The sequence below is a fragment of the Leucopleurus acutus genome (assembly GCF_964270905.1).
Source record: "Leucopleurus acutus genome assembly, chromosome: 14".
Taxonomy (NCBI): domain Eukaryota; kingdom Metazoa; phylum Chordata; class Mammalia; order Artiodactyla; family Delphinidae; genus Leucopleurus; species Leucopleurus acutus.
Window position 1 is genome coordinate 16,611,258 of NC_139156.1, and position 15,706 is coordinate 16,626,963.

Genomic DNA, 15,706 nt, shown 5'->3' on the forward strand with positions numbered 1-15,706 from the left:
GTGTAAAGATTGACCCAAAAGAGTTTGTAAATGTTAATCAGTGCAACCAAGGCGAGGTAAAAAAATCTTTGAAAAATTTTAAAAGCTTCAATTTATTAAACGCAACTTTCTCTGCTTTGAAGAGTACTTAGATCTATCGTGATTGATCCAGTGTGAGAAAAACTTTCAGTTTCTGAGAGATAAAGAGAAATGGATGAGCATAATTCTCATGTGAAATGCTTCAGATTTCCAAAGCATTGCGATTTATTTAGAATTGGTTGGTTGGTTGGTTGGTTGGTTCATTCACTCATTCAATCTTAGTGTTCATTGAAAACTTCCTGTATCCAGGCACTGCTTAAGATACTGGCATAACAAAATAGATCAGGACCCTCTTTTCCCAATAGCATGTGATCTATTAATCTCTCTTTGGCTTTGTCAATTCAGTTTACAGGTTTGCAAATGCCAAATTGTAAATCTTGGAGGTAAAGGACACTGAGAAGGAACTGATTTCGTTATTAAAACATACAGACGTCAAATTTCCTCTACTTGAGAATGTCAAATTTGACCTTTAAAATTTTTTTTAAATACTCTGAAGACTCTTGACTTTTCATTGATTTTCTGGGGGTTAGCCAAGAAGCTCTTTTGTTACATACTTGTCTGCAAATGCTTCTTTTTAACAAAAAACTACAAGGGGTTCCATGATTAATAAGAAAGAGAAAATAAATGTACTACAGATGACATTAACTAATTTTAGATTAATTAAGAAGAAGAATTCAAATTAATTAAAAACAAAAGTGTGAACATAATTTAATTTTCCTTGGAGGTGATGAAACTGAATTAATTTTGTTTCTGGTTATTTTTAAAAGATGCTTTTATGACATTCAAACAAGGTCAAAAGAGAGAGGGGACTAATTTCTCTTTTCTTGTTTTTTTCTTTGTGTTTCAGATTGCCTACAAGGCCAATTACAAACATAATGCTGTCGACTACAACTACCCAGCCACCCTTACTCCTTCCTATCAGACAACAATGAAACTGCTTCCCTTGAAAGATGTATGTCCTTTTCCAATAGTCCTTTCTGCTTTATTCCTGTCACTTCCCTCCAGTAGAGTGATTCTTTTTTTTGGCTGCTTTGGGTCTTCGTTGCTGTGCACGGGCTTTCTCTAGTTGCAGTGAGTGGGGTCTACTCTTCGTTGTGGTGAGCAGGCTTCTCATTGCTGTGGCTTCTCTTGTTGCGGAGCACGGGCTCTAGGCGTTCGGGCTTCAGAAGTTGTGGCTCGCGGGCTCTAGAGCACAGGCTCAGTAGTTGTGGCGCACAGGCTTAGTTGCTCCGCGGCCTGTGGGATCTTCCAGGACCAGGGATCGAATCTGTGTCGCCTTCATTGGCAGGCGGATTCCTAGGGAATCCGAGCCACCAGGGAAGTCCCAGTGGAGTGATTCTTAGGCAGCAAGATGGAAAGAAACAAGATACAACAGTTCAGAGGAGATGGAAGGGACTGAGAAAGGGGAACTCTTTTCTGATAGGAAGTCCATATATACACGTTTGGAAACTCTTAGATTTCCAACATAAGGCGGGGACAACTCTGGTTTCATCTTGAAAATCCTAAGGTTCCATTTCACCTCTTAGAGTCTGGGGACTGTGTGTGCTGCTGGACACATGAAAGTAATTATTCCCTAACAATGATGATTTTTTTTTTAACGTTTTGGAGTGTGGTATGTTTAAGGACCAAAGGGAGTAAACTGAAATAGCTATAAGTTGAGAGGAAATGGTAACATTGACTGAAGTTTTTTCCCCAGGAGTGCTCGGGAAATATGGGTGGAATAATATGTACCACTAATTTATTACAGCAGTGATTTTATTTATTTATAGTTTGGCTTGTCTCCAATGAAATATGTATAATTAATTACATTTGTTGTTTTCTAATTATAAGAATTTTACTACATGTTTATTACAGAAAATTTAGATAATACAGAAATGTACAAAGAAAAAGGTAAATGTTATCTACTATTTTAAAAGTACATAAGGTGGTTTAGAACTGAGTTGGTATCATGGTTGTCAGTGAAAGTTATCTCCCATCAATCAATAATTTAATGTATCGTTCGACATGTTAATTGGATGCTCAGGGCTACTTTCCTTGACATTCCTTTGGGATCAGCACAGCTTCAGCAGTTGACTTGGGCTTTGCCATTGGTAGATCAGTCTCTGCATCTTTCCCTTTTGCTCAGAGTAGGAGCAGTGTCAGGTTCAGCTGGGCATCTCCAGCGTCTAACAGTTTACAGGACAAAGAAGGCCAGTCATTGGCAAATGATAATTTGATGGATGAAAGGGGCTTATCAAACGTGTGATAAAGCAGGGGATGGGAAGTAGAAGAATATAAAAGGCCTACATTTTGCTTTTCCTTTTCCCAGAAAGTTTGCTCGAGTTGACTTATTCATTTCACCTTAATGAAATTCAAGGTTAAACTCGGCTACCAAAGCCAAGTTTCTCTTTTGGCTGCGTACATTACCTGGGAAACTGGAGGGATCAAGTGCATCTTGTAAAATTTGAATGCCAATTTTCACAGTAGAATTCTAGAAAAAATGTTTCATAGCGCAAACAAAACAGAGCGCTCTACAATTTTGTATTCCCACTATAACATGACTTGCTGTTACGTTTGTCTGTATAAGACAGTGGATCAAACCAGGCACCTGGACTATAGTCAGCTCTCCTGGGGAAGTCGGAGAGGTGAATTAAACTAGACTGGATTAGAAATATTAATTGGAACTAGAAGTAGTTTCCACACTGGCAACCCATGAGCCAGATCCAGGCTGCAGAGGTATTTTGTTTGGCCACACAGTGTTGAAAAAAAATTGGTTTTGAACCAATCTGTAGAAATTGTGAGAGTTCACATAGGGACTGTGGTCCTAGTTCCTGCATGGTAGCCATTGCCTGGCAAGGAGTGGCAGCTGCTTTTATCACCTTCATCTCCTTTATTTTCCCGGCTCCTGTGTGAATTTGAATTTACCACCCTTAATGAAGGGACTTTAGTATTCAGGAAGTTTGGGGAATCCATTTATAAGAAGATTTGTGGTCTCTATTTCTGTCTGGTAGTCTTAAAGGTGATCAAGTAGCTATGAATTTAAATAAACAAGCACAGGTCGGTCCTTCATTAGAGAGCATTCCCTTCAGATGGATTTTATAAACACTAATAGCATTAAAAATGAGACTCTACCCTCAGCAAAGGGACCTTTCAGAAAGTAGACTGAAGCAATGACCAAGCATCCGTGATGTTGCAAAGATATAATTAATCATGCAGAGTGTTAATTATGTCCTGCAGAGGAAAGTAATTGTACTCTGCAACATACTTAATGTAACATTATCAGGAAGGAATGTGCCGTTTAAAAAATACAGTTTTGTGACATTTTATCGTGCATAATTCTGAATTCTAATAGACTCTATTATGAGATGATAATTTTCCCTCTAACTTAATGCACTAGGAAGCTACTGTAGTATAATCTCATTAATGATTGACATTGAAATGACTTCACATTTCCTAGTTTTCTTAAATACCCCATGTCCAAAACTCAGAATGTGCAAAAGCTTTTCTCCTTGAATAATTAACTAAAAAGCTTGAAGCAATGCTGTCCTTTTTCTCCAAATCCAACAAAAGACTCTGTGGCCCAGTATCTGGAACACTCTGCTTTTCCTAGATCTTGTTCTAGAAGCTAATTTGTAAGTCTTTTTTTTTTTTTCTTATTTGTCAGTCAGAATACATTTCCCTCTCTAAACAAAGTTAGCTCTGGCTATAGGGAACACCCGGCCCATCTGTAAGATAACAAGTAACAGTTCCAAGCACACCAGCTTTGGCAAACCACATTTATAGTGTGTAGACTGGGAGCCACTTTGGGAGGCCAACTGCTGGGATTTAAAACCTAACTCTGACACTAGCTGGGTGACCTTGAGCAAGTCACTTCAGGTCTCTGTGCCTGTTTTCATGGTGTGAGGTAGGGATAATAACAGTGCCCACCCACAGAGTGGTTGGGAAGATTAGATACATCAATATGTGTAAAGCACTTGAAATAGTGCCAGGCGCATAGTAAGTGCTATTTTTTAGCCATAATTATTATTAGCTGATGTTGGGACAGGCAAGAATGGACTGAATACAAGGAAGAGATGCAGTATCAACTGGTCCTTGGGTCTGTTTCACTTGGGTCACTGGGTTTTAAAATATTGAACTATTTTTGAACCCATTATTATAATATTGAACCCATTTTCCAGCATTTAAAAAGTGTAAGAATTTACATAATAATATAGATTTCTGGTTTCTTTGGAGTAATTAGACTGTCTACTCTGAACCCCACTTTGATTCAGGATTGCCATCTCCTACAGCTGAGTGGTAGCTGCTGCCCTTCGCCCCAGTCCCCACCACTCCTTACTACTTCCCCAACAATGAGGCCAAACACTGACTAGTGCCAGCCTAGTGCCATCCAGCTAGTGGTCTGTGACTCACTGGGGTGGGCTGTCACCCAGGGAGGTGACAGCAGTCAGACAGAATGGCAAAGACATCAGAGTCTAGTTTAGACAGACAGAAAACGGTAGGAAAGTACAGTGCTGGCTGCAGTACTACCCCTGTGAGGGCAGAGCCAGCTGCCAGAGTATGGCCAGAGGCAGTAGGTGGAGGTCTGGACAGAGTTGGCAATAGCTAGTGGGGATGCAGGGAAGGGGTATGGAGGTCTTAGGCAGAAGCTAGGCCTAAAGAAGCTGCCACACGGTGTGGGATACTGGGAGAGGCCCTGGGCTTTGGACAATTAAACAGAGTCATGAAGACCATGCATGGGGTGTTTGATGGTGATCTGAATGCTACAAACAGAGCGAAAGCCTAGTTGACTAAAGGGCCTAGCCGGGAGCCTGTAGGTTTTAAAATACCTTTCTCTGATTTAACGATGTGGATGAACACATTTTCCTCCGTTCACCAGCCATTTAGTTGACCTCTTTTATGAGCTGCCTGTTCAAGTCACTCAGTCCTCAGTGGACTGTTTTTCCATCTGTTGGCTTGGAGTGTCTTTTGGTCTCCAAATGGAATCTGATTCTTTCTCTGCTGATTTGAGAATCATGGCTCTGTAGGGCTGAGCGGGAGGGAGCTAAGTAAATCTTAGAGAAAAGTACAAATGACTTCTTGTGTCTCTTTGCCTCTTTTTACCCAGGTCAACTACAGGCAAAGCATTGACAAGCTGAAGTACAGCTCTGTGACCAACACCCCTCAGATTGTTCAAGCCAAAATCAACGCCCAGCAACTGAGTCATGTAAGTGACCTGCCCCTGCCCAGCTGGATATGGGGGACTTGTAATTGCTTTGCAGGGTCTGGATATCTGGTTCCCCAAAGATTTGACTTTCATTGATGGTGACACGTGTCCTATTACAACCATGAGATGACTCTCTTTGATTTAAATGTTTTATTATACAAAATTTCAAATACATTCAAAAGTAGAAAGAATATCATAATGAATAACCAGGTACCCATCACTCAGCTCAACTACTATTAACTCATGGCCAGTCTTGCTTCTATATGCCCATCCACTTCCCCCCTCCATATTATTTTGAAGAAAATTCTAAGTATTGTATAATTTAATCTATAAATATTTTAGTATGAATCTCTAAAAGATAAAAATAATTTAAAATGTATTTATACAATTTTAATATATCACACCAAAAAACTAACAATTCTTAACATCACCAACGTTTAGGTGGCATTCAGCATTCCAATTGTCTCATAAGGTTATAATTGTTTTTTACAGTTTGTCTGAATCAGGCTCCAAATAAGGTCCACACTTTGTGATTGGTTGATGTGTCTTCAAGACTCTTTTCATCTTGAAGTTTTCCTCTTTATCACTTTTCTTTTCTTGCAAGTTGTTTGTTGAAGAACTTGAACTGTTTGTCCTGTAACACTTCCCACATCTGAGCTTTGCTGACTGCATCCCATTGTGGACTTCATGTATTCCTCTGGCCTCCAAATGCCTGTAACATAGTGGTTGGATCTATAGGTTTGATCAGGTTCAGGTTTAATTTGGGGGCAAGACTGCTTCTCAGATGATGCTGTGTTCTTCCACTGAGAATCATATAATGTCTGGTTGGCTGTTCTTGTGTGTGATTTAAGATGGCTTTTTTCCAATGGGGGCAGGCATTAGATAATTACTCTTTGAGTATCTACCCTGCACATAGCAAGAGGTTCAGAACTGCCGCAAGTTAAAAAAATAAGTTTCATACCCTCAAGTGCTTCAGAGAACAGTGGGTGAGGTAGCCACAGGGAAATCTTTTGCAAACTTATAACTTTGAGCATGGCTTTGAGTTGTCTGACTTTTCATTTGGTCTTCAATCTGTTAATTTAAAACACTCCTAAAATTACAGGCTTCCTTGTAAAAGGCCTTTTCCGGAAACTCCTTCTCGGCTACAGGGCTACAAAAATAAAGTGAAAAAGAGAGTGTTCTCTCCAAAGTTCTCCTTCTGCCCATGTAAAAAACATGCAGTTACCCTGCAGGTTTATTTTAAATTCAACAGGTGAATTACCGTGCTGACTATGAGAAAAATAAGTTGAATTACACATTGCCACAGGATGTACCTCAGCTGGTGAAGGCCAGAACCAATGCCGAATTGTTTAGTGAGGTAAGCAGGCAGCATCGGTGAGATCGTGGTGAGGGTTACGCACAGACGTGGAAATGAAGATGCAAGGATGGTCCAGCAAAACAGGGACCAGGGGCTATTCTGTCCATGGAGAGGTTCATCAGAGGCGCCCATCAGGTTATAATTTTGAATTTTGCTGTCTCATGGCATGTGGTAGTTCACGGGGCTCAATGGATCATAGCAATTGAATTCTCACTGTATATGCACATGTATGATGTGTGCTGGGACACACACACACACACGCGCACACACACACACACACACCCCTCATCATCAGTATGATCATCGTGCTGATGACTTCTAGCTGGTGCTTTGCTGTGTAGGTAAAATTTAAGTTTTAAGAAAACCAATCTTAATCACCAGCTTCTTCCGGGAGTCACAACTAGGCTATGATTAGGCTTCTCATTCTAGATGGGATTTGTAGGTCAGGAGAACGTAAAAAGGAACTAACCTTGGCTGGGGAGAGATCAATTAGGAGTTTGGGATTAACATATATACACACGACTATATATAGGGTAGGCAAACAGTAGGGGCCTACTGTATAGCACAGGGAACTGTACTCAATATCTTGTAATAACCCATAATGGAAAAGAATACACACACACACACACACACACTCACACACACATATACACATCTAAGTCACTTTTCTGTACACTTGAAACTGGCACAACATCGTAAATTAATTATACTTCAATAAAACAAAATAAATAAGAAGGAATAACCTTTTCCATATGCTTATTCTGTGCTGGGCATTGGGATAGGCACTTCACATATGGAATTATTCAGTTGTTATAACCCCTTGGAGGCATTTACTACAGAGACACAGTTGGTGGCCTGGGCTTTGGTATCAGATAGAGAGAGTCAGGTGTTACTACCATGGCAATAATAATAACTTACATCCGTGTTGCACCTTACGTGCTTAGGTTATCTGTTTTCGTGTATACAATTTATTCTCACAGCCACCCTGAGACAGATAATATAATATTGTTTTTTCAAATGGTAAACTGAGGCCCAAAGAGGTAAAGTGATTTGTCCAAGGTCACATGATCAGGAAACAACAGCGCTAGGATGAACCCATGGGTCTTCTCTTTGCCGCCTCCCATTAGCACTGCCCCGCATGACCCTATAGTGAGGGAATCAACTGTGTTAATAATTGATGTTATCACTTTGATAACAGCCAAAATTCTGGTCTGTAAACAGAAGAAGACTTTGTTATTGAAAAAACAAAATTCTGTTCAACTTTTGGCAGGACTCTGGATAGCGACTCCCATTCACCTGCGTTCTTGTTTGTCAGGTTAAGTACAAAGAAGGCTGGGAGAAGACAAAGGGGAAGGGATTTGAGATGAAGCTGGATGCCATGTCTCTGCTGGCCGCCAAAGCCTCCGGAGAGCTTGCTAGCAACGTAGGTTTTCTCTCATTAACTCAGAAATGCATAAGAAATTGTTCCGGTGAAATGTCAGTGGTCCCGCAGAAAAAAATAATGACTGTTAACATTGTAAACATCGCTATACTTTAATCTTCCACTGGGTTCGAGACAGACTGGGAGGTGTTTTTTTAGATTTGTTCCCCTTGCACTTGTTAAACCACAGCCCCTTAGATGGCAAAGTTTCTCTCTCACAGTCGACTTTCCTCTTTCTCTCAAGATTAAATACAAAGAAGATTATGAAAAAGCAAAAGGCAAAGTCCTGGGAACTACAGACACGAGGCTTCTGCACTCCCTGCAGGTTGCCAAGATGAGCAGTGAGGTAAACGCTTTTCTACCCCCCAAAGCTTCACTTAGAGTTGTGCTGCTCTGAAAGTTCTCCCCCAGCCTGCTTCACTGGAGACTGTTATTTTTTCCACTTCCACTTATAATTTCTTTCCTGGCTTACATGAGAAGTGTTTTCTCTTTCTTTATTTTGGCAAAGGATACTGTTCTTTTAAAGTAGATGAGAAGCATGTGGTCGGGGACCGTCATCTACTGTTCACGGTACAAGACGATCGGCCACATCTATTCACTCTGCGGGTGTTTACTAAACAACTACTCTGTGTGAGATACGGTGTGAGACACTGGGGCCGTAAGAACAAACAGCACATAACTGGTTCCTCCCTAATGGAGCTTAATTCTACTGGGAGAGTTAGACAGGAGGCATCCTGTTTATTTGAGGTGATGTCCTGGATGAATCCTCTCGTCCGAACACACACGATATTCAAAATGTTTAGCCACCAACTGGGGCATCCAGGCTCCAACCACTCAGGATGACACTGCTTGTAAACAGCTGTAATGGCTGGAGGTTAACCTTGGAATGTCGCTTACCAGAAGCCTTTGGGGAAGGAAAGTTCTGCCAGAAGGTCAGACTTGGTTTCTAATTAAGACTTCATTGTCAATGCCAAACAGGCAGAAAGGAAGCATGGGCATTGGTTTTCTGCTTTACGAGGGCCTGCTCTACGCTGTGAGGTCAGCTTATGCCGCTCTGATGATGCAGTCAGGTATAATTACCTAATGAGTCATGAAGGACCCAGGAAGGGCTTGAAATAGAATAAGAGTGTTGGCATCTGGGTCACCATTGTGGTCGTGCCTACAGAACAAGCCCTATGATGTGCAGAGTCATGAAGCATTTGGCTTCAGTTTAGACAGAGAACAAATTGGTATTTCCCATTTGCAGTTGGAGCAAATGGGGCCAAAAAGGATGGACTTGCCCAAAGTCATATAGTAGTCCGTGGTAGTGGTGGAGGAGTGGAGAATTAGACCCTAGAACTCTTACTTACTGCCACCGTGCTGCTTCTGCTGTACTACCTTTCCTCACCATCACACCATCACCATACCGCCATCATTATCACCATATCACCAGAAACACCATCACCACCGTCATCACGTCATCCATCCTCATTGCTAACATTTATCAAGTGTTTGCTCTATGCCATCCCTGCGCTAAGTGGGTTTGAGCTACTCTTTTGTTTACTTATCACAATGGCCCTCCAAGGAAAATGAGCCATTAGAGAGGTAATGTGACTTTCTAGAGGTCATCCGGCTGACAAAGGCTGATCAGATTTGAACTCAAGCTTGCCTGGCCCTGGAGCCCAAGCTTTGTTATTTTGCCTCTTAAAGTTTCTACAGAAACCACAGGCAGAGCGCTCTCTTCCTGGAGCAACTGGGAAAAAGAGTTAGGAGGCATTCCTCCCAGAGACAAAGTAGTGTGAGGCCTCAGTTTCCAGGTGCCACCACCTTACAGAGCCAAGACTTGGGTCACATCCTTTGGACAGACAGGTACCATCGTCCAGAGTGCCAGTTCCTCATGGAAACCTGGCCTACTTTCCGGTGTTTTCACATCACTCCTGCCAAGGCAGGCTTCACGTAATACAGCATGTTTTGGTGCGTTCAAGGTTGAATACAAGAAAGGCTTCGAAAAGAGTAAGACCCACTTTCACCTGCCCATGGACATGGTCAACATGAGGCACGCTAAGAAGGCCCAAGCTCTGGCCAGTGACCAGGGCTACAGGAAGAAACTGCATGGATACACCGTGCTGCCTGAAGATATGAAGACTTGCTGGGCCAAGAAAGCCTATGGACTGCAGAGTGAGGTGAGCCCTGGCCCTTTGCCAGTTCTCCCCACGCATCTCTTGCAACTGGATACAGTGACAATTTCAGAGTGATTTAGAACCTGTGCATGAGTCTATTAGGTGACTCAGAGGACTAAGAAGAATTTCTGGAGATGTGCCAGGCCCAGGGAGGATGGATGGGGAGGTAGAGATAGAGAATGAGTCAAGACGGTGGAGACTAGAGGGTGGAGGATTGGGGCTCAGAGCTATTGCGAAAGTCAAGATGTGTCGGTAACGGGATGAGCAAAGAGGAAGCAAGTGTTGAAAATGGTAAATCTGGTAAATGTTAAAAAGTACATCTGGGAAGTGTAGCAGGTTGGCAGATAAGATCCTTAGGCGAAAATCCCTCTTTTTGGTAAGGCAGTGAGGTGTTTCAGAGTTAAGGTAGAACAGCCTTTTCTGATTACAAGGTGAGCCAGTGGCTTCACCCCCAAGCAGAGTTCTGCCCGACTGTAACGGAGCGGAGAGCAGCTCTTCCACAGAGACAGATACAGGATCGAGGGCTTTCCTAACTCGCCCGTTAACTTTGCCCCATCCGCGTCCACGTGTCTGATTAGAGCTTGGTTTTTCTCTTGCAGCTGCAGTACAAGGCCGACCTCTCGTGGATGAAAGGCGTTGGGTGGCTGACGGAAGGCAGCCTCACTTTGGAGCAGGCCAAGAAGGCTGGGCAGCTGGTCAGCGAGGTAACCTGAGCCCAGGCCCCCAGCTTCTAGTCTCTCTCAGCCCAAGTCACCACCGAGAGAGCCACCTTTCCGTCTGATTCCTCCCCCATCCCCAGGCTTATTTTGAGTGAGACTCAGAAGAGCACGTCTTCATTTTGCATGCATAGCACACCCTGTACTAACTTTCATACCCTTAAGCTTCCCAGGGAGGCATTTGTAAGAAGCCAACTAAAAGTAGGGGTTGGATCCAAAGCCTCGTTCAGAACGGTTGTGATATACAGTTAGTCACGTAGGAAACACGTTTGTTGTGTAAGAAGTGTGTGATTCCTTCTGAATCAGAGAATCTGGTGTTTGGAGGTCGGCATTCTCATGGTGCGTGTGCCTTAAACTCACTGCAGACTTCGGGCAAGTCACTCAACACTGCCGATCCTCTTTCTCTCTTATAAAAATGAGAACGTTGGAAAGGATGCTCTACAAAGTCCCTGTGGCTCCAAGCCTGTGCTTCTCTTTATACCATGTAGACCTGGCGTTGGCAGCAGGCAGAGGAGGACTTTTGAAGGACATTTCGTTTGGAAATGGGACTATTGCGGGACCTCTGTTTGGGATCTTCAAAGGGGTTTCTTATTTCGGTGCCAGGAAGGCTGAGTTGGCATTTCTCTCGCATATGGTAATAATAGTGACGATAACAGCTGCCATTTATGGACTGGTAATAATTATGTAACCACTGCTATCATTCATTGATGACTTTGAGTGTAATACATACCTATTGTTCATTTGTCGCTCACATTTACTATTGCTATGTGAGTAGACACTAGTAGTATTCTGTTAATATCCCCATTTTACATTTGCGAAAGGTGAGAGACAAAACCACATTTCAGTAAGTGGCAGGGCTGGGATCTGTGCCCAGTATTTTGGTCCAAGGCCCCAGCTCTGGACTACTAAACAAAATTGAATCCCCAAAACACGTTTTGTAATTTATTCTCATTTTTCAACTGTACGCATCCTTCTGTCAGACAGAAACACATTGAAAGTTAGAGTGCATAAATAAGGAGGATTCTCATTACTTAACTTCTCTGAGACCAACGGAAATCCAGGTGGAGCAAGCCGAACCCCATTTGACTTGGATGGGGTGCAGTAAGGGGACCTTCTGCCTTAGGAATGCCCGTTGCTGTCTCACTGCCTATACTGACTAATTTTCAAGCTCCTCAAGGGGCAAGAACGTATCATTTCCTTTGCCTTTTTCATGTCCCTGCTCTGCCCTGGGCAGGGTGGGTTCTTGGTTCCTCCCTACACACTTAGGATTTGACCAGTGCAGAGGCTGGGATGCCCGGGAATTTCCAGCCATGGGAGGGGCACTGTGACTTCCTTCAGTTACGTAGGGAAGGAGCTTTCCCATTCAACGCACTGGAATGAGAAAGAAAAAGTACAAGTCTCTTTGGAATATTTTTTGCAGATTCATTTTTTTCCCGAAGGCAAGAAATTTTGGAGTTTTCCATATTCCAATCCCTATTTTGGGTTCGACTAGTATCGACAACCCTCTTGCTGACGGCACTGGGGGCTCTGCTCGTCTCTGATCTCCCTACCACGTGTTCCATAAGCCATTCTCAGCAGCCTCCTTTCCCATCAACTCTGGCAACTCCAACGGAAAAGCCAGAGGAGCCAGCCTCCGGGAGGGACAAGAAGTCCCCGCGGGGGGACAGAATTAGCACATTCAAATTTTGCCAGTTGCATGGTGGCTGTGAGATGGCAACATGATGAAGACAAGCCCAGTGATCTGGAACACGGAGAGCTGGGAGGGCAAATCCCACCTTGTCACCCACCTGCTGAATGTGACTCTTGGCGTTGCCCTTCGTTAGAGCTGATACTTCCTGGGTCATCCTGACGGCACCGTGAATAACAGTGATGGCGAGCATAGTGAACACTTACTCCGCCCAGGGACTCGACTCGTGGGAAGTGTGGCATTGAAGCCTCCGCACCACCCTCAGTGAAGCAGCTTCTATTGTTTTCCACACTGTACAGTCCAAGCCCGAGTGGCTCAGGTGATCCAGTGATGTGCCCAAGGCCGTGAAGCCGAATAGGTAGAGGGGAGATTTGGACCTTGGGATTCATGGTTGTAAAGTCCAAGTTCCCTCCACCTCGCTCTCCTATGTCAGATCTAGGTTTATAAAACGGCTCCATCCCAGGGCTCATGGTAACATACAGTGTTCACGGAAGGGAAAATTCCAGTCCCCATTCAGTAGTAGCAACTAAAACAAGCTCACCAGGGCTGGAAGTCTCAGGTCTGCACGGTCCTCTTTAAGCTATAGGACCAACTGGAGCATCTCCCCTGGGGAAATGCTTGGGTCACAGAAGGTATGCGTGTGTATGCATGTGTGTGATGGTGCGGACAGCCCGATCCTAATGCTATGGGGTCCCTTTTCTTTGGAAACAGAAAAACTACAGGCAGAGGGTGGACAAGCTGAAGTTTACCAGTGTGGCCGACAGTTCCCAGATGGAGCACGCCAAGAGGAGCCAGGAGCTGCAGAGTGGGGTGAGTCCCAGGCTGCCCTTTCTCCACCGGGCTGCTGTGTCATGGGCCTGGGAACCTCTGGGGACAGCAGCGGGTGCTGCCCATGCACGATCCAGGGACCGAAGAGCCTTTCCTTTAAATAGGCTGGACCCAGCTCTCTATGGGCTTCCAGGCCTCCCTGCCTCACCCACTACTCTTCTCCTCTGGTTGTTAAGGGCAGATGTCAACTGACATTATTCCTTTTCAGCTTTCAGTCTTTCCTTGTTCCTTCTTTCCTTCTCCTTCTTTTCTCTCTTATCAAAGACTCCATAATTCTGGAGCCAGGAGAGAGGAGGATAACATTTGCTTGTGGGATGTGTGCATTTCATGCCCACTTGAGCTCAAATGTGGAAGGTGCGACAATGAAACACCACATATGTTATTTACATGTTAGTGGTCAACAGCCGAACAGGTGTAGCTGCTACCATCTGGCCAGGACATTCCTACCTTTCCTTCCTAGAGGTCCAGGTACACCTGCCAGAAAGCATGCAGTCAGCATAGTTCAGAGTCAGTGGAAAGCCACTGCATGGAAACTCAAGCTGGGGAGTGGGAGAGGGTGGAAGAGAGAAAGAGCAGGAGTGATATGGTTTCCACAGAGAGCATGTTCACTCGGGTTGCCTTTTTGGTTACTGTTCACTTTCCAGGTGTCAGTACCTGTGGAAACATTAGGTTTGATTATGCGGTGCAGGTGACAGGGGATGCTTCTTATTTTTCCCACCTGGGGAGTCTGTGCTCATCTGAGCCCTCAGGTGGGTTACTTTTTGTGGCCATGGTCACTGTGGATGGGAACAGCTTGGGGAAGTCGATGCCTCCTCAAGGGAAAGGTGTGAAAACGAAAACCTTAGAGGGGATCTTAGGTTGACGCCCCGGCTACATTCTCCTCCCAGCCCCTCACCGCTGCTGCTCCTTCCTGCATCACCTCTTCTGTGTTAAGCCTCGCTTCCTGCACGCTGCCAGCAGCATCAGGTCTGGTTGGTCTGGTAATGGACTTTGCACGTAAGACACAGGGAGCTGAGCAGCCAGCCACCTCCTCCCTTGCCTCCTGCTTCTGACCCGGTGCTCTCTCCCTACAGGTGGTCTACAAAGCAGGGCACGAGCAGTCTGTCCATCAGTACAGCATCAGCAAAGACGAGCCTCTCTTCCTACAGGCCCAAGCCAACGCCGCCAATCTCAGTGAGGTACAGCCAGAGGGAGCGAGCAGCCCAGGGCTCTGCTTCCCTGCGTGTAGGCGCCTGGTCCACAGAACCCACCGGCCATGTCGGTGTGTCTGTGTCAGCTGAGGCTGCGTACGTCTGGTCATCGTAAACAGCTCGTGACCAGTATCTTAGCGGAGGGAAGACCAGCCTTTGGTAGGAATGAGCTGGTGGGAGATTTGAACCACTGACTCTAGGATGGGGTAGGAGGAAGTGGTTATTCCGGGGCTGGAGTTAAAACAGCGTTAAGAGGGGAGTAAATAAGAGCTCAGACATTAGCTTCAAACTGCCTGGGTTTGATCCTTGTTTCTAACACTTACTAGGTGTGCAAGCTTAACCAGTTTCTTCTCTCTTGGTTGTCCCAAAATGGGACATGAGGGCACTCCTAGTCTCCTCGACATTAGGTCGCCTTGAGGCTTCAGCGAGCTGATATATGCAGAACACTCAGAGGAGCGCCCACAGGGCAGTTGTTCCTTAGACACGAAAGCTTGCACAGTTCCAGCTTTCCTTCTCTGTCTTCTAAGGGGGGCCTTTCTTGGCTCTTCTGCTTGGCTCCCAGGTCTTTAGGGTCCTGATCCGAGGAATGGGTAGAGGGGAGAATTAGAAGGAGCAACAGAAGCTAAACTGATTCACACACAGAAATGGAGGGAGCCTTCCAGAAGAAAGAACTTGAAATCTGGAGGTGGGGGGCAGGACAAAAAATGGGAGGAACAAAGAAAAGACCCACATGGACTAGAGGCTGGGCTCGGAAAGGAAAAGGGGTGCAGCTGGAGCAGCTGCTGGGCTGGTGGGGTGTGTGGACAGAGATGGAGAAGAGAATTTTCAGACATGCTGCTGTGTGTTGTGCAATGTTACTCCACCCGTGACAAGTCATTAAGACTTCCATGAAGATGCCTAGTATTTTCCAAGTCTTCTGGAGTTCAATTTCTGCCTCTTTTGGCCAAAGCCCTATGTGGCAAGAGGCCTTAAGGCAGGAACAAGAAGGCCTGGTTGTATTCCAGTTACAGGTTTCTCTGGCTCTCAGGGTTTCTACAGAAGGATGTACTAGGTGTTTGCCTCTTGGAGAGGTCATTGAAGAGTCTAAGC

At 44.6% G+C, this 15,706-nt stretch overlaps 1 protein-coding gene and 1 long non-coding RNA gene across 2 annotated transcripts in view; both read left to right on the forward strand.

The window, feature by feature from the left end:
• Positions 1-15,706, forward strand: part of LOC309971397 — a 1,020,865-nt gene that overhangs the window by 244,260 nt on the left and 760,899 nt on the right. The gene's annotated exons all lie outside the window — the stretch shown is intronic.
• Positions 1-15,706, forward strand: part of NRAP (nebulin related anchoring protein) — a 69,896-nt gene that overhangs the window by 22,006 nt on the left and 32,184 nt on the right. The window contains 9 exon segments of the mRNA XM_082854859.1: positions 926-1,030; positions 5,162-5,260; positions 6,513-6,617; positions 7,933-8,040; positions 8,282-8,383; positions 10,002-10,199; positions 10,796-10,900; positions 13,311-13,409; positions 14,501-14,605. Coding sequence (XP_082710985.1) covers positions 926-1,030; positions 5,162-5,260; positions 6,513-6,617; positions 7,933-8,040; positions 8,282-8,383; positions 10,002-10,199; positions 10,796-10,900; positions 13,311-13,409; positions 14,501-14,605 — 1,026 coding nt within the window.